Source organism: Lynx rufus, unplaced genomic scaffold, assembly GCF_022079265.1.
Source record: "Lynx rufus isolate CCGP_SWC_20201006 ecotype Redwood Valley unplaced genomic scaffold, mLynRuf1.p SCAF_30, whole genome shotgun sequence".
NCBI classification, from domain to species: Eukaryota; Metazoa; Chordata; class Mammalia; order Carnivora; family Felidae; genus Lynx; species Lynx rufus.
Genome location: NW_025814846.1, coordinates 6,232,455 through 6,254,688, shown reverse-complemented (window position 1 = coordinate 6,254,688; position 22,234 = coordinate 6,232,455). Strand labels below are relative to the sequence as shown.

The 22,234-nt window shown below is 40.3% G+C and overlaps 1 protein-coding gene and 2 long non-coding RNA genes across 4 annotated transcripts in view; 2 read left to right on the top strand and 1 right to left on the bottom strand.

Moving 5' to 3' along the window:
• Positions 1-7,552: 7,552 nt before the first annotated feature.
• On the top strand, positions 7,553-10,140 carry LOC124521565 (uncharacterized). The gene is made up of 3 exons (XR_006964567.1): positions 7,553-7,643; positions 9,447-9,543; positions 10,103-10,140. It is a non-coding gene; the product is annotated as an uncharacterized LOC124521565 (long non-coding RNA).
• Positions 10,141-10,682: 542 nt separating this feature from the next.
• Positions 10,683-15,347, top strand: LOC124521564 (uncharacterized). Of its 2 annotated transcripts, none has more exons than XR_006964566.1 (4): positions 10,683-10,796; positions 11,760-12,013; positions 13,411-13,469; positions 13,649-15,347. It is a non-coding gene; the product is annotated as an uncharacterized LOC124521564 (long non-coding RNA). The 2 variants fall into 2 exon arrangements; XR_006964565.1 differs by having other exon boundaries at positions 10,684-10,796; positions 11,756-12,013.
• Positions 15,348-17,457: 2,110 nt separating this feature from the next.
• The window catches only part of VSIG4 (V-set and immunoglobulin domain containing 4), a 44,048-nt gene continuing 39,271 nt past the window's right edge, over positions 17,458-22,234 (bottom strand). The window contains 4 exon segments of the mRNA XM_047092487.1: positions 17,458-17,493; positions 17,496-17,715; positions 18,032-18,053; positions 20,479-20,583. Coding sequence (XP_046948443.1) covers positions 17,458-17,493; positions 17,496-17,715; positions 18,032-18,053; positions 20,479-20,583 — 383 coding nt within the window.

Below are 22,234 nucleotides of genomic sequence, written 5' to 3'. Positions count from 1 at the left end.
GTATTAATAAAACATATATATATATATATATATATATATATATATATATAATGGTGGCCAAAAATGACTTATTTTTCTATCTTGGTTTCCCTCCATGGAGATACGGATTCCCTTCAGGATGATGAGTAATTTTGTTTGAGGTGCAGGTTTGAGGACATGAAGACTTAGACATTTAGAAAGATATGTTCAATATTGACTTTAATCTACAGTTCTGGATGTTGGGAAGATAGACAGTGAGCAAGTATGCAGACACATATGTATACACACAAAAAGATACAGAGCTCTGGGAAACACTGACATATAATGAGAAGCAAGAGAAGTCCATGAAGAAAACCAAGGACAGTGGTCAGGAAAATATGTGAATCAAAACAGTATAGGTAAACACATTTAACAATTCTTACTAAACAATACTCTGGATCAGGTGCTGAGTTAAGCACGAGGGAAACAAATGAAGAAGGCAGTCGGGTACCTGGGTGGCTCAGTTGGTTAAGCAACCGGCTTCAGCTCAGGTCATGATCTCAGTTTGTGGGTTCGAGCCCCGTGTTGGGCTCCGTGCTGACAGCTCTGAGCCTGAAGCCTGCTTCATAGTCTATGTCTCCCTCTCTGCCCCTCCCCTACTCATGCTCTGTCTCTCTCTCTCTTTCAAAAATTAAAAAACAAAAATTAAAAAATGGAGGAGGCATCGCTACCATGAGCTATGATCCTTTGGCAGGAAGTTGATCTTTACATCTCATCTGAACCATGATTGTGTGTCTTCTGATGATAAAATTCAGTCAGAAGAGGGAGGATATCCTCTAAACAAGTTGATGACGGGGCTTTAAAGAAAGAAGGAATAGCTGACAGAGTTATCTGCTACAGAGACATTGAGTGGGATGAGGCATAGTAGAGAGGCTTTTGACTTTGTTGATTAGGGGTTCATGGTAATTTGGTGACACCAGATACCAGAGTCAGTGCAGAAATTGGAATAGAGAACAAATAAAAAGCTAAGTTATGGTGGATTAGAAAGTTAAAAGTTTAGAAACTACTTTCTAAGAATGTTGTATTGAGGGAACTGAAGAATGATGGGGTGGCCATTGGAAAGATATTGGGGGGGGTTGATTGTAACTTTACTATGTTTATAGACTGAAAGATCGATAGAGGAAGGACCAAATAGAATGACATTTGAGAAGAGGTCACTGGGTTGACGAACTTTGTGAAAGCAGAGCCAGGGGAGCAGTGGAAGCAGGTGGTGGAAGTGGTCCTAATCTCAATTCTGAAACCCCATTGCTTGGCTTATGGGTCAAAATTAAAGGTTCAAAGTTTCAAAAGAGGCACCAGAGCATGGAAGCTGCAGCGTACAACTCAGGGGGAAATGTTTGGAGGATAAGGGGACAGGAAGTTGACTTAAACCACAACAGTCATGGTTCAGGTGAGATGAGAGGACCAACTTCCTACCAGAGGACTATAACTCATGACAAGAGAAGTAAGAGAAACTCTATATTTGAAATTCCCCCAAACTTACAATTATCTCTCTTCTTTGGAATAAAAATTGGTATGACCCAGCCTGGGGGTAGTGGGACTGAAATGACTCTCCCAAGTGTCATGTGGTATAGAAGAAAGTAGTAAAGTTGGTTTGAACTCCAGCTCACTTGCTTACTGGGTGACTTGAAGTAAGTCATTTGAGCACTCTGAACTTCATGTTTCTCATCTGTGGAAAGGGAAGAACAATTCCCAGTTCCTAGAATGGTTGTGAAGATTATATGAGCGGTATGCATAAAGCATATAGCACAGTGCTTGGGACAGAGTAGTCATTAGTCAACTGTTAGCTCTCTTCCCTTACTTTCTCTGTCTCCTCAGTCCTATCAATACAGTGTGCTAGAGTCCCAAGATGCCTTGCCCTTTTCCTCCCACTTTTAATTTTTAATAGATAATGAGAATATGAAAAAAAAAAACCTGTGGATGCTGGTAATACATGCCACAATCTCCAAAGAGCTGACCATGTCCTGTATAAAGTCAAGCTGATGAGAGAGGCCTGCACAACACACCTCCTCTTGCCTCCATTGTCAAGCATTGAGACAAGCCAGGCAGCTTCCATGATGTCTGATAGCATCAGTGGGCCAGAGAAGTGGACATAATATGTAGTTAGATCTAAAACATATATATATTTTTTTATTTTCAGAGACAGATGGCATCAGCTTCACATTACAGAAAACAGCAGCAGATCACCCTACAAGTCCCATAGAGTCTTGGGTTCATGCTCAGGTCCAGCCTCAAAAGGCCATGGAGTGACAGCTACCCATAGTATCCTAAAACAGGTCCAAAGAAATTCCCAGCCACATGAAAAAAGTCATCACTCACATTTGTATTATTTTACAGTCTAAAAAGCTTTCTTCACATGTTAGGTAAAGATTTATATAAATGTGTGTGTGTATGTAAATATACATATGTATTTATGTTTAATATGTTTACAATAAAAGTATATATAATTATATAATAAATATATAATATAAATAAATATGATATAAATAACATCAATGCTTAATATGTATGTTAAAGAATCCAAGGCCCAGAGAATTTTACTTAGTCTGGATTATTCTTTGTATCTTAATTTTAGACAGTTTTGAAGAAAGACTTAAACTCTCATATCAGATTATATTTACTATTGCTTTCTCTCATAACACCCTATATTTATATTCCATAACACATTTTTATTGTGAGATTGTTTGTTGAGTGCCTCTTTCCCTCGTTAGAACATAAGTTCCAGGAGGGCAAGGTCCTAGTCATATTATCTTTGGTATCTTTATTGCTCATACCATTTGGGAAATTTATGAATGGGGGAAAAGGGCTCTTAAAGACCAACTAGTCTACCACTCTTATAAAGAAGAGTAAAGAAGGGGCTTGCCCAAGGTCATACAACAAGGCATGGCATAGCTGGGCCTGAAACTCGGGTTTTCTGATATTCTCTGTCTACATCTTTTTTAAATGAATCTTCAATTCTGGTTAATTTCAGGTCCCAGGTTATCAGGAACCAGGGGAAGGGAAGGCCATGGAATTCAGTAGTTAGATGTCACCTTATTTTCAGGCCTGTCCGACAGGAAGAATTATTTTTCATCAATAAATACTTATTGAACACATACTATAAATAAGGCACATTTCTAGTCATTAGCTATATTGTTGGGAATAAGATAAAATTGCCTTTCTACAGCTTGGTAGAGCACCAACAATAAATAAAAATATAAAATGCTAGAAGCAAAGTCAAAAGGCAAATGATAAAGTAATGGAAATATTTGAATTCTTATACAAAAGGAAAATTTCTCTAATATATAAAGAACTCCTAAAATCAATTTAGAAAAAAGATTCAGCAACTTAATAAAAAAAAATTAGGCATAATAGACATGGTTCTTTCTCTCATAGAGCTTGTAATCTAGTGGAATAACCCCTTTTTCTCTAAGACTGAAGGAGTGGCTTGCCTGCAGGGTTTAAAGGAACCAAAGCAAATGTTGAACTCTTGAGTAGTCCCTTAAATGCCTTTTTAGGGGCATGGCTAATAAAAGTCTGAACCCCAACTCTGCCATTTACTAAATATGTGACTTTGAGGGAAATTGTTTAATGTCTTTGGGTTTCAGTGACCTCATTTTTGAGATGGGAATGATGCTTATTTCTACAGGATTTTGCAAAGAATGAGTTATGTAATAGATACGAGCATTCTTAAGAACAACAACAAAAAAAAAAACACAGAATTTTTTTTTTGCCCTTCCGTTTCTCACTTGTTATTCTTCCTAGGACTGAGAATAGAAGAGCAGTGCCCTTTACTGTGGCAACATGTAGCTTTTTGTTTTTTCTTTGCTTGTATTATCTGTTTTTTTTTTTTTTACCTTGTATTATCTGGTTTTGACAAAAGTTCTGAGGTATATCACTTTCCTGAAATCCCATGAGGTACCTATTTCTTAACTCAAATTTGAAATGGGGAAATGGATAGTTAGAAATATTAGTAATTTCCACAAGTCCCTAAAACTGGAAAGTAGTAAGTTGAAATTCAAATCCAGGTCTTTGAACTCCAAGCTCAATGCTTTTGCCACTCACTATAGCACAAGACCTCACGTGACAACCTGGGATACGTGCCACCAGTCAAAAACCAGCTTTGAGCATCTCTGATATTTTTGTTTCCCACCCAATACAGTTGTGACATTCTTTAACAGTAAGAGACATTTGGTCATCTACATCATAGCATCTACTTTTGACATAGAAAAGTTCAGGTTATATGTTGGAGATTCTGAGCTACCTATTGCCATACAAATTGTGATGGTTGAAACTCTTTAGATAAGCCTATAGAAACTGACATATGCAAATATAGGACCAGAACATTAAGGAAGAGTGTCATGGTAACTAACCTTAGAGAGAAGTATGTAAGAATTGACTGCCTTCTAAATCAATGTTAAACCAAGTTCTAGCATCCTAGTTCTAGAAGATGTTTAGCTGTGGTGTAAGTTCAAGGGTTTGGCCTAAATTCTCTCCCCGCCCCCCAACAATGCACTGTGTTTGCTATTCCCTTCATCAGAGGAAACACTAGGAAGATGAAAAGAGTCTGTGTATGTCAAATCAAAGACAGTAGGGATACGCACCCCATTCTGAATTAGAAAATATATATTTTTAAAAAATGCAGTTTTGTTCTTTCCAAATATATGTGACAGCTTATCACAAGTTAGTTTATCCTTCTTCCCTTCCCATTCAAAACTGTCGCCTAGGGATTTTTCCCTTAGGTGGACCATTGTAGAAAATAGATGGGGATGGTTGTCAAGGGCACTTAAGTTATTTATCTCATAGATAGAAACTTCTGAGTGAATTTGAAAGTAAAGTACTGGGAGTTAAGAGTGGAGCCAGTTTGATTTTCTAAGTCTTTATCTAACTCTCTTGGACTCCTATCTTATTTACTTCATTCATTCTTTATATCTAAGAAGCTAAACAAAGGTCATCTTCAGCTCAGCATTTCTAATGATCATAAATTGGAAATTTAGTTCTTTTCTGCCTAAAATTGCCCTTGTAGACTGTGAAGATAACTGGCCTGAATTTCATATTTGTTAGTCAGAACCATATTATATATTTTTGTTGATTGCTTCAAAATCCCTACCCTTCATAAATTGTTTCATTACATTTCAATCCTGTCTCTGCTATTTACTAGCTCTTCAACTTTAGGCAAGTGACAGCTCTTCATCTATCAAAGGGAGATAATCATAATATCTCCCTCATAAGGTCATTGTGAGGAAATTACATAAAATAATACACGTAAAGGGCTTGAAACAGTGCCTGTTACTTAGTAAGTTCACAATATGTATTCATTACTATTTTTTATGATTTGTATTTATTTTTAATTTGAGAAAGAGAGAATCCCAAGTAGGCTGTATGCTCAGCATAGTGCCCAATGTGGGGCTTGATCCCATGACCCTGGGATCATGACCTCAGCTGAAATCAAGAGTCAGACATTCAACCAACTGAGCCACCCAGGCACCCCTATTTACTATTATTATTATTATTGTTATTATTATTCAAATTTAACCTCTTTTTAGCTCCAATGTCTTTGCCTGGTTTCTCCCAGAACACATTTAGTGTGTTGGATAGGACTTTGGGCTTTAATTATTCTAGTATATCCGTAGATACTCATAGATTTTCTTAGATTAATATTTACCTTGTTGCATAAGTGGTTCCTCAATTTACACAAGGTCACCATGTTCTTCCTTATCTCTACACTTTTATTCATGTCTTCTCCTCTGATTGAAAGACTTTTCTGACTAGTGATCTTATTATTCTTTAATGACCTTTTAAAACTGCCTCTTCTGTGAAGTTTCTTGTCCAACTAGTTGGAATTAACTTTTCTTTCCATGATCTTAACTTAAAAATTCCTTGTCTTGGTGATTAAAGGGCACTGCATCTGTACTTTCCCTGGCTATTCATGACTCATTGGGTAAATTTCAAACCCTCCACATAATATACAAGACCTTTCCCACTTTGGCACCCTGCTTACCTCTCCTACTACCATTCTTTGAGCTATTCTTTCCTTTGCTCACTCAATTCGAGGCCACATGAGCCTCCTTATTTTCCTGGAATAGAACACATTTTTTTGCATATCAGAACCTTTACACCTGCTGTTTCATTTGCTTGGAATGACATTTCACCAATTATTTACTTAGTTCACTTCTCATTTTTCAGACAGCCTTCAAAGGTTACTTCTTGTGAGAGCCTTCCTTCATCTATCCAAGCCTGGTAGATTATGTTATATGTTCTCCCAGCCTTCTGTGCTTTCCTCTTTCTTGTCATATTTACCCATTACTGTTTGTTTAATAGCTACTTTCCACTACACTGCAAGTGTCAAGAAGGCAATAATTGTATGTGTCTTGTTCATCTACGTATCCTGAGTGCCTTGCACCATGCCTGATACTTAGAAATCATTCAACATATATTTGTTGAATAAAAATAATCTATTTAAACCTTATTGTAGAGATGGAAATATGGAGGCCCATAGAGGGAGAGGGATTTACTCAAGGTCACACAGGAAATCAGTTACAGAGAAGAAACCATAGGCCAGAACTCCTAAACTCTGGTGAAGTGCTCTTTGACATCCATGCACTCTACTATAGTACTTGTTACTTATACATGCTTATGTATCAGTCTGGCTCATAGACTAGGCTGTGAATTCCTTGAGGGCAGGGACCACATCTTCTACATGTGCTGTCCAATTAGCTACTTGCTATATGTGCCAGTTGAACACTGGGAAACATGGCTAGTCCAAATTGTCTAATTGTGTAAAATGCACACTACATTTCAAAGAATGTAAAATATCTCATTAATACATTTTTACATTGCTTACAGGTTAAGATAACATTTTAGATGCATTGGGTTAAATAAAATATATTATCAAAATTATTTTCACCTATTCATCTTTCAAATTTTAATGTAGCTATTAGAAAAAATTATAGCTCACATTACATTATATTAGATATATATTATTGGTCTGTTATATATTTATTTTTTCTCCTTGGTACCAAGCATAGAGCTTTGTAGTCAGTAAGTGCTCAACACACCCTTGTTGAATAAAGTTGAACTGTAGTTGGTAGGTTAATTGCTGCCACCTCTCTTGCCAATGTCACTGGGCTTGTGTGGAACATCACAGTAAATCTTTTGTCCCCAGGCCCAGGTGTACATGAAGTTTTTCAGTCCTGGCTTGGAGGTGCCTTATAAATATCTTCAGCCTTTAGTTCCCTTTCAGAGGAAGCCTCATTGCAATCATGTGCACAGCAATCACCAGGGTTAAGGTGGATTGTGTAGACACTGGCCTCTTGCACAGGAAGTGGCCTCAGCTTTGCAATTGTTCTTGGGGACTTTTCTTGACAGGTTTCCAACAGGAAGTTGGGGGTAAGTGAACAGAGAGAGAAACTGGAAGTTAAAGGGAGGCCTTCTCAGTTTCTTCATGGAGGTGAGGCAAGCTAAAGAGTATGGGCAACTTGGGCTATGGGGATTCCTTCTTTTGCTAATTCACTGATAAATTCATTTATTCAGTTTGCAGTTCCTGGGAAACTATTTCATGTCTGACCCTGTGAAGAAAATAACGGACCAAACATGGTTCCTACTTTGGGCTGTTCTTGGTCTCCTGGAAGAGACAGACACATAAGGTAGTATGAAAAGGTTTTGGACACTAGAGGCAAGCAAAGCAGGGATTAATTATTTTCACTGGGAGAAGACTAGTCAGAGAAGTCTTTTCAGAGACAATGAGCATCATTATTTTCTCTCTCCATCTTTTGACATCTAGCTAACATACTACTTTTCTAAGAGCCACCTTCTTGCCCCTGCCCTGGAACAATTACACCTTTCTTACCCACTCTTCTGATAGCACTTGTACCTTTGTCAAATTACTTACACTGAAGAAATACATGGTTCCTTGGATGCATGCCTGTCCAAAAATCCCTCAATATGATGTGATGGCTGAGGCTCAGACAGGCTGTGCCTGATTTTTTAAGGGCATATAGTCAATGAGTTATAGAGGTGGGTCTATAACTCAAGGGCTAAAACCTACAGTCCAAAGCAAAAGACTCTGACCTAAAATTCAGTTTTTCTTTCCATTCCAGTACTGAGTCCAGTGTGGGACTCCAGCACAGACTAACAGCTTTCCCTACCCAATGCCCTTCTCTCTCATCCTCCTTCATAGACTTAGCCAAGTCAAAAAGCATCCAAAATGAGAGAACTGTGTATCTTTTGGTTGCACAACAGACTTAAAGGAAAGCTCCCTTTGTGCTGTTGCTGCAAAGTTGGCCCTTCCCAGCATGCTTTGTGCTTGTGTGGTAAAGAGGAACTCCAAGAATCCCAATGCCTTTGCTCTAATTCAGGTCTTCTGCATAGATGGCATGATTTTCAGGTCTTCCTGGCTTCTAATGCTCTCTTCCATGGACGTACTGCGTGGCTCCAAGGGGCCACTCTTAATTACTACTTTATGTAAAGACATTGTTTCCAGAAGGCCCGTGTTAAAAAACAAACAACAACAACAACAAAAAAAAAACACAGTAGAGTACTTTAACTGATAGGTGAGGAAAAAAAGAGTGGGCAGCTGAACTTAATCTCTGTGGAGTGAGTAGAACAGAGGGAGCCCCTCCCTGGGAAAGTGCCCACAGGACAACCTTGACTCCACCCCAAGCTTTAGTCAGAAATCAAAAATAAAAAGGAACTGAATCTTTCTAGAAGCCATATCTGGGGAAATTGGTCTCAAGGACTAGCCAATAAATTATTCTGGTAGAAAGGAGTTTCTGCAGAATAGTGTAACTGCAAGTGAATCTCTATCCCAAGCTGTGCCTACAGCCTCTAAGCCCTGCAACCACAAGTACACAGTGAGGGGTGGGGCAGGGATAGAGAAGTTTATAAAGAAACCAGGGAGTATTTGAATATTGAGCCACTAAGATCATCTAATCCAGCTTTTGTTGTTTAAATGGAAAACCCAAGCTAGGGGGGGAAACACAGCTGACAAATCTAGGACTGGGGCACAAGGGCCCTGGCTCCAAGCATATGGTCTTTTCTCTTGAACTTGAATTTATAAAACTGGATGTAGCTTGGATAGATTATTCAACAGGGCTTGAGCATGGTCCAGGGTACTACTTCTGCTATGTAGACTAAGGACTGGGACTTGAGCACTGCAATCATTGAAGGCAATCACAAGTATACCCTAAAAGAATTGAAAAAAAATTGCCTCTCTCTTCTTCAGTACCATCAGGATTCATGATGTAGAATACTGCATAATGGGAATCCAGTGTCTTCCAAACTATGAATGGGGACTGCCCAAAGATTGCAAACATGTGGCACCAAGAGGTCACTCAATTTCTTCTCACACTTTTCACGTCCTTCATGAAGCCTGAAAGTCACAATTGAACTTAAGGATCTGGCACCATATTTTTCTTCTCAAGGTCAACTACTTTTTTCTCTCCTTGTAGCCAGTGTGTGAGAGTAGAAAAAGCCTAACTTTTGGAGCCAGAAAGACCTGAGTGGAAATTATATCTTCTCCATTATTTCTTAGTTTTGTGTTCATAGGTAAGTCACTTTACTTTTATGTGCCTCACTTTCTTCACATATAAATAAGGATAATGATAATACATACCATACCAAAGGGTTGATGATTAAATAAGATAACGCAGGTAAAGCACATAATTTTATTATTAATAGAAGTGAATTTCTTTCTTCCCTTCCTTCTTTAAGGCCCTTCGTGCCAAAATGTGATCTGTGGTCAGAGCTGTGCCAGCAGGGCCAGCTTTATAGGCATGTGACCTGTAAAATTTTCCAGGTCCCCATACTTAGAAATACCTCACACTTGGCTTAATCATCTTCTTCTTCTTCTTCTTCTTCTTCTTCTTCTTCTTTATTTTTGGAAAAGTTTATTTGTTTTGGGAGAGAGAGAGTGGGGAAGGGGCAGAAAGAGAGAGAATTCCAAGCTGCCCTGTCAGTGAGGAGCCCGATGATGGGCTCGAACTCATTAACCACGAGATCATGACCTAAGCCTAAGCCAGATGCTTAATTGACTGAGCCACTCAGGTGCTCTGGCATACTATTCTGTTGTCACCATTCTGAAATCTTCTTTTTTTTTTTTTTACAGGAGCCCCCCCCCCATTTTCATTTTATACTAAACCCTGCAAATTATGTAGCTGTACCAGGTGAGAAGCTGTGCCAGGGGAAGTAAAAAAGGTGTTTCAGGACCTGAAGACATTCTGACAGAGTGAGAGAACACATGCTTTGAAGTTGATAGAAGTGGATTTAAATTCCACATATACCACTAATTTGCTTTTTGATATAAGACATTTTCTTTCATCCCTCAGATCTGTTTCTCAATTTTGACAATGTAGATTTTCATTTGATAATGTCTCAGCTCTGACATTCCTCATTAACTCATTAACCCATTCCTCATTAACTCTAGGGAAAACTCTGACCCATAGGTAGAGCCTAGGGCAGCCAGAGGCTTTCTGCTTCAACTCTCTGCAGCTTGGAGAACCATTGTCTGTAGGATGTCAGCTACAAATGGGCTGGGGGGTGCATGGCAGTGGGAACTGTTGCTGCAGTAATGGACCCTTTCACAATAGCACTGTTTTGTCATTTTTCACCCAGATTTCCGTTGGTTAACCTCAGCCTTAACTTCCTCATTTATGTTTCCTCTTGAAGACATCAAGGACCCTTCAAAACACACGACGTTCCTGCCCCAGGCAAAACGCCCAGTTACCTCTGGCCACTGCAGTTTGGCTCATCACCAGGGAACCTTTGCCTCCTCCAAGACCAAGGCACCACTCCAGTAACAGGTATAATATCCATTTTCCCTCCCTGCTTGGATTCCCAAGCTGGGGGAGATCCAAAGGTGGTTTGGACCTACCTACCCTATTCTCTTTGGACTCTCCTCAGGGATTCTGAGTGAAGGGTGGGTGAGAAGAAGGTTCCCATTGGTTTTCTCTCTTGAAAATTCTAATGGTGAGAAGGAAAGATAACATTTCTTCCTCAAAAACATTGTTTAGGAGCTAGCCGCTTGGAAATGGAGTGTTCTTTGGAATCATGGGTCAGGAAATTTGAATAGCAGTCTTGAATTTGCCATTTATGCACTATGTATCTTTGATAAGTCCTCTCACCTTTCTAGAACACATTTTTGGCCTCTTATGCAAAGAAAAGGAAGGGAAATATTAGACGAATAGTGTCTAGAGGCTCATTTAGTTTTTATATCCCTTATTTTTATGATTGTCGACCCTCTGTTGAGAAAGACATAAGAGAGATGCTGAATAAATATATCTGGGTGGGGCTGAATGAGGGGATTAAACCATGCCTAAAAAAATCCAGACTGCTTCCAGTATGAGGAGGTCCAACTGGTTCAGAAGCAGGATACATCCTGCTGCTTGTTGTGTTAGCCCTGCTAGGGTAGATTAGGGGCAAATGATTTTATTTTGTGTAGTATGACACACTAAGAGAAGAGCTTTCAGAGTTCCTTAATACCTCTATGTCGATATTCACATTTTTTTCCCATGGGTTTGGCAAGCCTTTCTCAATTTGAACCTGTTTTTCTTATATACACTCATTTGGAGAGGCATGCACTAGAACATCAAGAGTGGGAATAAAACCTATCTGGTTTCAGCTCAGCCACTGACTCCTTCCATTAATATTGAGGTGACATGGTCTATAAGGCTCTTCAATTTCAAGTATACTAAGAAGGAATATTTAGCCACTTCATATTTCTCTTTCTCTCTCTCTCTCTCTCTCTCTCTCTCTGATGAAGTCAGAAAGAGGTTTCACGAGGCTACAGGTACCTCCAATTTATCCAGGTCTTCTCACGGGAGCCGTAGCCAATGAGGGTAATGATAGAGCTTTCTGGACATGAGTCCAGTTCTGTCTTGCCACCGTGAATGCAAGCTCTATTAATCAACTTTCTTGGCTGGCCTCCACCCACAACTCCAGGGACTGAGCCACAGTGCCTATTAGCTCCTATATGGGAAGCTCTGAAAAGCTGAGAAAACTTTCCTAACAATTCTGCCAGGTAAGTCTTCTTATTCCCATTTCCAAAGAAGACAACTGAAGCTCAAATAAAGATTTTCCCAATGCCATGATTGGCTAGTTGGTACTCAAGGCAGCATTAGAATCCAAATTTGTCTGATTTTTCCCACTATACTGTATATGGTGACCAAGATTGTTGCTTTTGCTGCTCTGGGTGGCTTGGGATGAATTGACTGGTATGGGAAATAAGGGGATGGAGAAAATTGTTTATAGACTTGTATTTAAAGTCACTCCTATATTTCAAATTGGAGAAGCATGTCATCCCCTCATCAACATCTATTAAACTAAAGGAGATAATATTAAAAAAACATTGTTGTTCCTAAAAGACAAGTCCCTCTGCCTTGTCTTAGCTCAAATAGGGCCTTCTGGCCTCATGGGGTACTTTTCTATTCCTGACAATCTTGTAATGTTTGCCACTTGTCATACCAGTATTTAATATGAGCCAGCTAATTTCTCACAGATCAACTGCCACAGCTGGAAATTTGAAGTATTTGACACAGACAACCTGGATTTTTTTTTTTTTTAATCAACAAGATCTGGGTGTTGCCAAGGGAATTACTCTGTAAATTCCAGACATGACCATGTTCCTAACAGCTTCCTTATTTCCCTAATGGTTCCCAATTTCCCTAATTGAAAGATACCAATGCCTCACTGCCACATCCACTGCTTGTCTTTTGCCATCATTGTGGACGTGTCTCCCTTTTCCTGGAGAGAGAGAGATATACAGAGCAGAGAGCTAAAAGAAACAATGAGGAAAGCTGAAAGGCACATTGAGGTGATATAAGGCATAACCTTAAACTATGAACAACTTGTATAACCTGCAGCTACTTTCTTCTTCAATATTAACCTTCATTTCCTCATTTATAATATGAGTGGGTAAGACTAGATGATGTTTCTTTTATAGCTTCCATTCTTGAGTCCTGATGGGACAAGGGGGCCCATGTTAGGCAAGGCTGAAGCCATACAACAGTCCTGTTTCATCTGTCCTGATCCTGTTAAATCAATTGTCACTGGCCCTTGCTTTCCTTCCCAATAGCACAACCACCATTTTTTGAATATCAAATACTGAACTAAAGGCTTTGCATACATTAACTCATGCCATTCTCACAATAACTTATTATGTAGGTACTCAAACCCATTTTGTGGATGTGGAAAACTGTAGCTCAGAGAGATGAGATAATTTATTTGAGGTTTCCCAGCTACTTAATGACAGTCAAAATTTAAGCCCATGTTTAACCTCAAAGTCTATGTTCATACCCACAAGACTGTGGGACTTTGGAAAGTGGGTGGGGGGGCTCATGGATACTAATCTGGGGCCTAGTCTTTTCCTGAGGTCAGAGAAGCAGGACAATGACCAAATTCTCTCCCTTATGCATATAGGAGCCAACTGAAGCTTGGAACTCCAAGGAATGCTAAAGCTATAGCCCGAGGACCTCTGGGTGAGCACTGGGGCCTCATCTGCAGTCCCAGCTGGGCTTCCCTTAAGGATCCATCTTCTGGTTGGGAGACTTATGCCTGTTTTTGCTCACTTCCTTATTCTGATGTTTCTGCTAGTCCTTAGCCTTTGAAGTTTCTCTGGGGCTCAGGGTGTGACTCCTTTTTCTTTCATTCCCTCCAGGGCCATATCTCCCAGGAAGATCTTGCCTCCTCACTGAAGCTCCTGGCCTGGCCTCCTGCAGTGCCACACTCCGTGTATTTGACAAGCTGAGTTGGACACTCCATGTGGTAGAGTGTCAGTTTGTCAAATACCCCAAGTGCGGCATATGCCTAACAGCTCCAAGCCAGGGCAGTTGGGATACAACAAATAAATTGGCAGCTGAATACAAGATCACTCTCCAAACACAAACTAAACTTTCACAAGTTATTTTCAGTGACTTGAGGGAACTGAAGCATTGTATCTGAGGGTGCCAGGGGAAAAGGCAACTCTTGAAGCCACAGATCTGGAATGTTTCTACACACATTGTTAGAGCCCAAGCAGGACATAATGGTCTTGAAAAGGTATATGGAATCCAGGGATGGAAGTGCTCTTTGATTTGTATTTTTTTTCTTCACATTCCTCTTACAGAGTCTCCTAGAAAGGACACCAGAATTCTCACACAAGCTTCATGATAGGGCTTAGAAACCCACTTTCCTGATACTCAGCCTTGGCTTCTAGACACACTTTGACCTTATCTTTCTCTTCTTCTTCATGTCTTTTCTCCTTCTGGTAATACTTTATCTATTTTTTTCTGCCTACTCAATTATTTCTCATACTTCTGGCTCAGAAAAATTCCAGTCTCTCCAAGGACTTTTGAAAGTCAACCTACACTTTTTTTCTTCTTCATTTGAAGAACACACCTTGCCTTAGCCCTTGTATGTACCCATTTCTTCTATTGTCCAATGGCACCTCTTGAATTATTAATAAACTTTTGCAGTGGATATTTTTAATTCCCCCCACGAAATTGTGAGGAAAATACTGTTTTCTTGAATTGCTGTCTCCCCTTTCTATCCCTACACCCAGTAGCTCTGGTTGCAGAAAATAATACATCTTTACTGATTGACTTTCTACTAAACTATTATCCTTGGATTTGGGTCAAGATGCTATTCAGAAATTTGTGAAAAAAATTAAACTGTGGTCACCATAATGCTATAGGATATGTGAGGTAATAATCAACATTGAGGGATTTTCCTCCTGAGAAATAGGGTAAAGGACTGAAATGGAAAAGCAAAAACATATGCTCAGAGGACAAATATGTTTTGAAATTATTTGGTAACTCAAAGTTATACAGGTGTTTTATTGCAGAATTTTCAGTGTCTTTAATTTTCTAATGTTGCATTGGAAATCTCAAGTAGAAAGATTTACAGAATGAAGCATTTTTTATTCCTATCTAATTGTGGATTCACCCCCTCCCCCAGGGCCATCTCTTGGTCAGAATCTGGGAAAATGCCCTAGAGGGACTCCATATCTTCTGTCTCTCTTTTGGAGATCTGCTTTTTTTTTTTTCTCTTCCAGCTTTCCCTGAATGGCTATCTGCCTAAGACAAATTCTGTTATCATCCCATGTTTCTTTAACCTATCCTACAGTCTTGAGATAACCCTGTACCTATGACTCTCTTACTGACTTGTCTTGTATGGAAAAAAAATATTAGTTTGGGGGCAAAGATGATTCCTACTGCAATGAATATATGATCCTAACAGTTCACAGGCCTGTTTTCTGGTCTCTGCTCTATCACTGACTTGATGTATGTGATTTTATACTGTCATGTCCCTCTCTAGGATGTATTTCCTCATATGTAATATGGGAGAATTAAAATTAATAATCTCCAAGATTTCTAAGATAAGAGACTTTGAGATATCCTTTGGAATTCATAGCTTCTATGGGAGTAGCAGGGGAGTGTTCCTGGGTTTGGGAATCCTTTTATTAATTTACTTTTGCTTGTGTTTTTAATTTTTTAAAACTTTTTTCAATGTTTATTTTTGATAGAGAGTGAGAGCAAGCTGGGGAGGAGCAGAGAGAGAGGGAGACAAAATCTGAAGCAGACTCCGTGCTGTCAGCACAAAGTCTGACATGGGGCTCAAGCCCACAAAACTGTAAGATTGTGCTGAGCCAAAGTTGGACACTCAACTGACTGAGCCACCCAGGCACCCCATTACATTTATTTTTATTTTAGAGAGAGAAATAACATTCACAAGTGGGGGAGAGGGGAAGAGGTAAAGAGAGAGAGAGAGAGAGAGAGAGAGAGAGGAACTCAAACAGGTTCCATGCTCAGCAAGGACACCGACTTGGGGCTCAATCCCACAATTCTGGGACCATGACCTGAGCTGAAATCAAGAGTTGGGGGCTCAACTGACTGAGCCACCCAGGCACCACTGAGGATCTTTTTATTAACTGACATGCAATTAGGATTGTCTTCCTAACTCCAATCATTTATTTCTCTAAGGGTAGTAGGAAGAGAATAATGGCTTTTTTTCTGAGCCTAAGGGTCTGGAAACAGCTGTTTCATGAAGGAAGCTGAGGTTTCCCCTGGGTGGGTCCCTGTTGCAGAGGCTTGTAAGCATGATGGGTAAGAATAAGTTGCTCCTTTCACCAGCTATGTGAAGCTGGCATATGAGGATGAAGAAAATGCTGAGGACCATGGACTTGGCAGGTTGATGGTGGTGAAGCAAAGGAATAATTCTTGTTCACTTCTGTGTACTATTTTGACTTCTGTAATCATCCCAAAAGAGAGAATCTCCTGATGAAACCTGAGGTGACCTTGGGCTGCATTAGAACCCAAAGTGTCAAAAACAGCTTCCATGAAGAGCAAAGAAGTTTATTTGACATTTGACATGAATTACATGAAGAAAAGGAAGAAGTGTTGAGTCAACCTAGAACAGGTCTTCATAGAGGAGATTGAAATAAAGGTGTATGCATGCGTTCACACATACAAATTGTCAAACACATGCATGCATGTATGCATGAGTGCGCACATACACACACACACACACTCCTAGTTCTCATTTGTGCTTGAGGAAAAATATTTATTTGCTTGGACTCCCACATTGTAAGAAGACCAGAGTATAAAGATGACTTATGGTGAAGACAACTACTGCAAAGATTTCAGGATTCCAGGAGGTAGAAATCTTTGAGGGTGGTGTATTCATACTTTGGAAATAAGTGGAGCCTTTCATCTCTGCTTCCACAGTCCCCTGAAACAGAAGAGAGGGTCCCTCATTTTCAGGTTTCCAATTGACTTAGGAGAGTCATCCAAATGGAGTTGGCAGGATAACAGGGAAGGGAATGGAAGATAGTTGAATACGAATTTGCCAAATATTCATTGTGTCCCAGATGGGCCCACATCTGAAGTAAAGTAAAGATGGTATGTGTGGGAAAGAGAAAGACAAAAAAAAGAAAAGGTACTATTCATAATTCCAAGTCCCCAAACATCTCAACCAGTCTCATTTTAATCACTTGATAGGTACTTGAGAGAAGACCAATATAACCAAGGTTGCTATCATGATTTGATATTTATTGAGCACCAAAAGAATACCAGAGCACTAGACTCACAGCTCAGGAGCAAAACTTAACCCTAGCTTGTTACACAAAAAGGTATCTGGCCCTGAAGAAAGGGAAGTGATCCTGGACACAACCGATCCCCCGAGCAGGCAAAGCTGCATTTCCCTCTGGTCTTCTGGTGGCAAGAGACCAAAGCTGTGTGGTGTCTGGAAGCATGATGACCACGTCTTAGTGCTATCGGAACTTCCCTCTGGTGTTTGAAGAGAAGAAGCAGAAGGGATAATAGAAGGGTCTAAGACATGACCCAGCAGCAGGCTTGCTTGAAGTGCATATAACTTCTTGGGCAAAGCCAGTCACTCTTAGAACTTCAGTGATGAAAGACCCGTTGGGCTATCCAGGAATGGAAGTAGCAGGGAGGATGGCTGTGCAGAATTCAGGGGCTGACTAGGCAATTATGTCAGCAGACCATGGCCTACCAGGTGCTCTTGTCTTTGGTGGTCGAAAGCTCATAATCTGGAGGAACTGTGTGCAGCAGGCGAGAATAGTCACCATTGATCTGGGCGATGATCTGGTGCTCCTGGCCCAAGCAGGGATCGTCAGAGTAGTCATTGCCCGGAGTCTGGGAAGATGGCTCTTCACTGGAGCAGTCACTTGTGAAAATAGCCACTCTCCAGGTTTCACCAGAATTGCTGTCCTCCCTGGAATGTGCCCTGTGGCCCAAGATCCCACCACACATAAAGAGGGGCTTGAAACTGGGACTCGAGTTTCCCACACTTCTGCCCCAATTCTTGCCAACTGACCCTTAGGCTCTTGTTACTAAGAGATTCTGGGAACAGGAGGCTGGTGGGCCTGGATTATTCCATGTCATCAGTGGGCCAAGAAAGAACCTCCGGAGGTGCTTCAGAGGGGGAAGAAAGCTATTCCCTGACCCTGAAGGCCTCTGGGCTTAGAATTCCTCCATGCCAGTGACAAACAGAATGAGGGCAGGGAAGGGGTCAGAAGATGGAAAAGCAGAGGTAATCTTACCTGGCCACTTCATAGACGTGCTCTAGAAAAAGAAGAAATCAAGTCAGAAGTCTCCATGGGGAGTGGACAAGGGCCAAACATGGACACTGGTTACCAAAGAATGATGGAAGGAGAGACAAAAAGAGATATCTCCATTAGGAGGTATTGGGAAGATAAATTGAAACACAGGGATACAGATTTCTCAGAGAAAGGAGGAGTAAGTACACTTTGTTACTGTCCTCTTTGGTATACTCTGGTTCAGGACATTGGGCTGGAACAGTTGCTTGGTGTGGTAGAGGAAGGAACACTGGAGCTGGACCCACTCTCAACCCAGAAATCTTGCCAAAGATCCCCAGGGAGTTTTTGTGAAAACTTGGCCAGGCCAGGGCCCAGGCAGAAGGGGCTAATTAGCCTCTCAGGGACCATGGCCTAAGCCATTTCCAAATGCACTCATCTCCACTCTGCACTCAGAAAAAATCCTGAAGTAGGTCAACATTTCCCCCTAGTGTCTGTGGAGGAGAACTATCTGCAGTCCGTGCAGGCTTAAAGGCTCTATAACCTTTGGGGCGCCTGGGTGGCGCAGTCGGTTAAGCGTCCGACTTCAGCCAGGTCACGATCTCGCGGTCCGGGAGTTCAAGCCCCGCATCGGGCTCTGGGCTGATGGCTCAGAGCCTGGAGCCTGTTTCCGATTCTGTGTCTCCCTCTCTCTCTGCCCCTCCCCCGTTCATGCTCTGTCTCTCTCTGTCCCAAAAATAAATAAACGTTGAAAAAAAAAATAAAAAAAAAAGGCTCTATAACCTGATACAAACATGGATGTTTCTTGGTACTTCCCTCTAGGAGTTTATAAACTTTCAAGAATGCAACTGGGAATGCATGCATTCAAACACAAGAAAGAAAACAGAGCATGCCACAGGTCCTCTGCTTTGTGATACAGCCCTGTGTTTCCATGTCTTACCTGCCCCACTGGCCTGATAGCTCCCATACCACAGGTGTTATCTATTTCATTTTTTATATGTCCACACTTTGGCACATACTATTCACATGTTGAATTAATAGCCTAAGGCTATCTCCATTATAGAGAGATAAAAATAGAAATTCTGGGAAGGCAATCATGAGAAGGCAATCCAGAAGGGAAAAAGCATAGAGGTATTAGGTGTATGTGGCATATTTGCCTATTTGAGCCCAGTGATTGGAAATGAAATTAAGGAGTGATGGGGGTCAAGAAAATAGGCTAAAGCCACATCAGAGAGGGTCTTGAATGGAATTCAAATTTTGACTTCCATTCCCTGGGCCATGAACAGCCCTATAGGGTTTTTGTGTGGGAAACAATATAATATGGTTACAGTTTACACCTAATCTCATTGAGACTATGATGAATGTTGTTTTCACTGGGATTTGTGGCTACTTGAGTTATCTCTACTTCCAAGTTCAGCCTCATGGGTCATAGCCACCCTGACTGGCCAAGACCTGAGCTTATACTTAAGACCCAGGAGAAGGAAATAGGTTACCTTCTCCTCTTTGGCTGCAGAAACTCATAGTGGAAACTAGGCTACTTGGGAATAGAAGCTTCTATGGAGAAAAAGACACACTAATGTTAGGCAAAATGGCCAGTGCAGCAGGCATTGAGGTGTAACCAGATTTTTTACTTAGAAATCAACATCCAAATTCCCTTTTTACTCCTCTGTTGGCTCACAGTTATTAAATGGCCCTGACAACTGCACCTCCATGATGTCATCCATTTATTATTTTTTTTAAATTGCTGATTTTAGTTCCTTTGGAAGGCCTAGAGAAAAAATTTCCAAATTCCCTAGCCTGTTATTTAAGATACTCTGTTATCAATAATAAAATTTCCTTTTCTCCTGAATTTCTCCTCTGAATTTTCGACATTGATGGCCCCACTCACCGTCATCTTGTAAGCTTTTGCACCTTTGCTCATGTAATTCCTTCTTCCTGGAATACTGCCTTCTAATTTTTTTTTCATCCTCCAAGGCCTGGTCTAAGTCCCACCTCCTCCTAAAAGTTCTTGCTAATCTCTTCAGCCTTAACTGACTCTCCTTTCCTCTGGAAACCTTATCATTGATTATATTCTCCAGGCTTTGAGTCTATAACCTTTATTGTTATGTATGATTATTGATAAACTTCATATTTCTACTTTGAATATTCTAAATAAATTGTAAGAAACTTGAAGCCAAGGATTGTGACTTCCATTTCTCTTGCATCCTCATGAGACAAACCATTACAGTGATGGCTTTCATTAAGCTAGTTAAAGATTTCTGAATTAACTTCCACACATGATCTTGTCATTGTTGGCTTGCATATCTATCTCCATACACTCCTTTTCTCACTCCCACTCTAGGCTGGGAGCTCTTTGAAGTGCCTATCACAGTGGCTGGTACAGAATTTATGCTTAACTATACTATCAGAATGAATTAATGAGCAAAAGCCACTCAGTTATATTCATAACTGACCTTGTTGGGATGTCTTCCGGCAGAGCATGACATAAGCCAGGATGGAGACCATCATACAGCATAGGGAAATGATGAGAATGATGGAAAAGGTAGGTAGGCCCTTTCCTAGGAGGCAAAACAAGACCAAGAAGTATATGGTTGAAAATGAGTTTAAAAACAGAAACTCCAAGGAACAGCCCAACCAGCCCATAACTTTTTAAATTTTTTTATTTTTTTAAACATTCATTTATTTTTGAGAGAGAGAGAGCAGTAGTGGGTGAGGGAAAGAGAGAGGGAAACAGTGGATCTGAAGGAGGCTCTGCACTGTGAGCACAGAGCCTGATGTGGGGCTGAAAAGCACAAACTGTGAGATCATGACCTGAGCTGAAATCAAGACTCGGCCACTTAACCAACTAGCCAACCAGGCACCCCGCCATAACATTTTCTTTTCCATTTTTAATTTTCTCCTGGCTTTATTTTCTATTCAGAGAGAAAAGACCCGAGACCTACGAGAAAGAGTTGAGAGAGGCGAGAGACTCCATGTATAAATACAATCTTCCAAGCCCACTAACTGATGGCTGATTGGCTTGGGCATTTGAACTAGTCATCCAGGCTTTCCAGGGGGCCAAGACAAGATATTTTCACCTTCTCTTAAAGGAAAATAGTACCTTGACTTCCCCACTTCACAAAATGCTACCTAATTGATACTCTGGTCAATTATGTCTAGCCAAAAGAATTATTTTCTTCACTCTTTCTGGGCAAGTACTCAGATTTCTTTTTCCTCAAAACATATTTCTAGAGTCTCCTGAGTTAACTATCCCAATTATGCCTATAAGCTGAAGGAAACCACTGGACTGGGCTTTTAGTCCTGGATCTGTTATTTCCTTGCTGTATGACTGTGGTAGGCAGAATAATAGTTCTCCAAAAATGTCCACATCCAAATCCCCAGAACCTGTGAGAATTTTAGTTTAAATTGTAAGGAAGAATTAAGGTTGCAGATATATTTAAAGTTGCTAATTAGCTGACCATGAGATGGGGATATTATTTTGAATTACCTTGGTGGGTTCAATGTAATCAGTCTTTTAAAAGTTAAAGAGGGGTGGGGCACCTGGGTGGTTCAGTCAGCTAAGCAACAAGCTCTTGATTTTAGCTCAAGTCATGATCTTACAGTTAGTGAGTTCAAGCCCCACATCAGGCTCTGCGCTGATACTGCAGAGACAACCTGGGATTCTCTTCCTTTCCCCTCTCTCTGCCCCTACTCTGCTCATGTTCTCTCTCTCCCTCAAAATAAATAAATAAATTTTTAAAAAGTTGAGGAAAGCAAAAGAAGTCAGAATTAGAGAGAGACTTGAGGATGCTGCATTGCTAGTTTTGAAAATGGTGGAAGGAGATCAAGATCCAAGGAATGTGAGCAGCTTCTAGAAGCTAGAAAAAAAAAAAGAAACTAATTTTTCCCCAAAACCTCCAGAAAAAAACACAGCCCTGCTGATACCTTGATCTTAGCTCAATGTGTCAAACATCTGATCATCAGAAGTGTATGATAATAGATTTGTGTTATTTTAAGGCACTAAGTTTGAGGCACTTATTTTTATAGCCATATTAGAAAAATAAATTATAGTGACTTTAGTCAAATTATTGAGTATGTATTAGTTTCCCCTTAAGTTTAGTGAAAAGATTATATAATGTCTAATGCACTTATAGCTACAATATTCTGAATCTAAGGGGTGAGATCAGTGGATAGAGAGGGGTAGAGAAAGAAACTCAATTATCCTTAGGA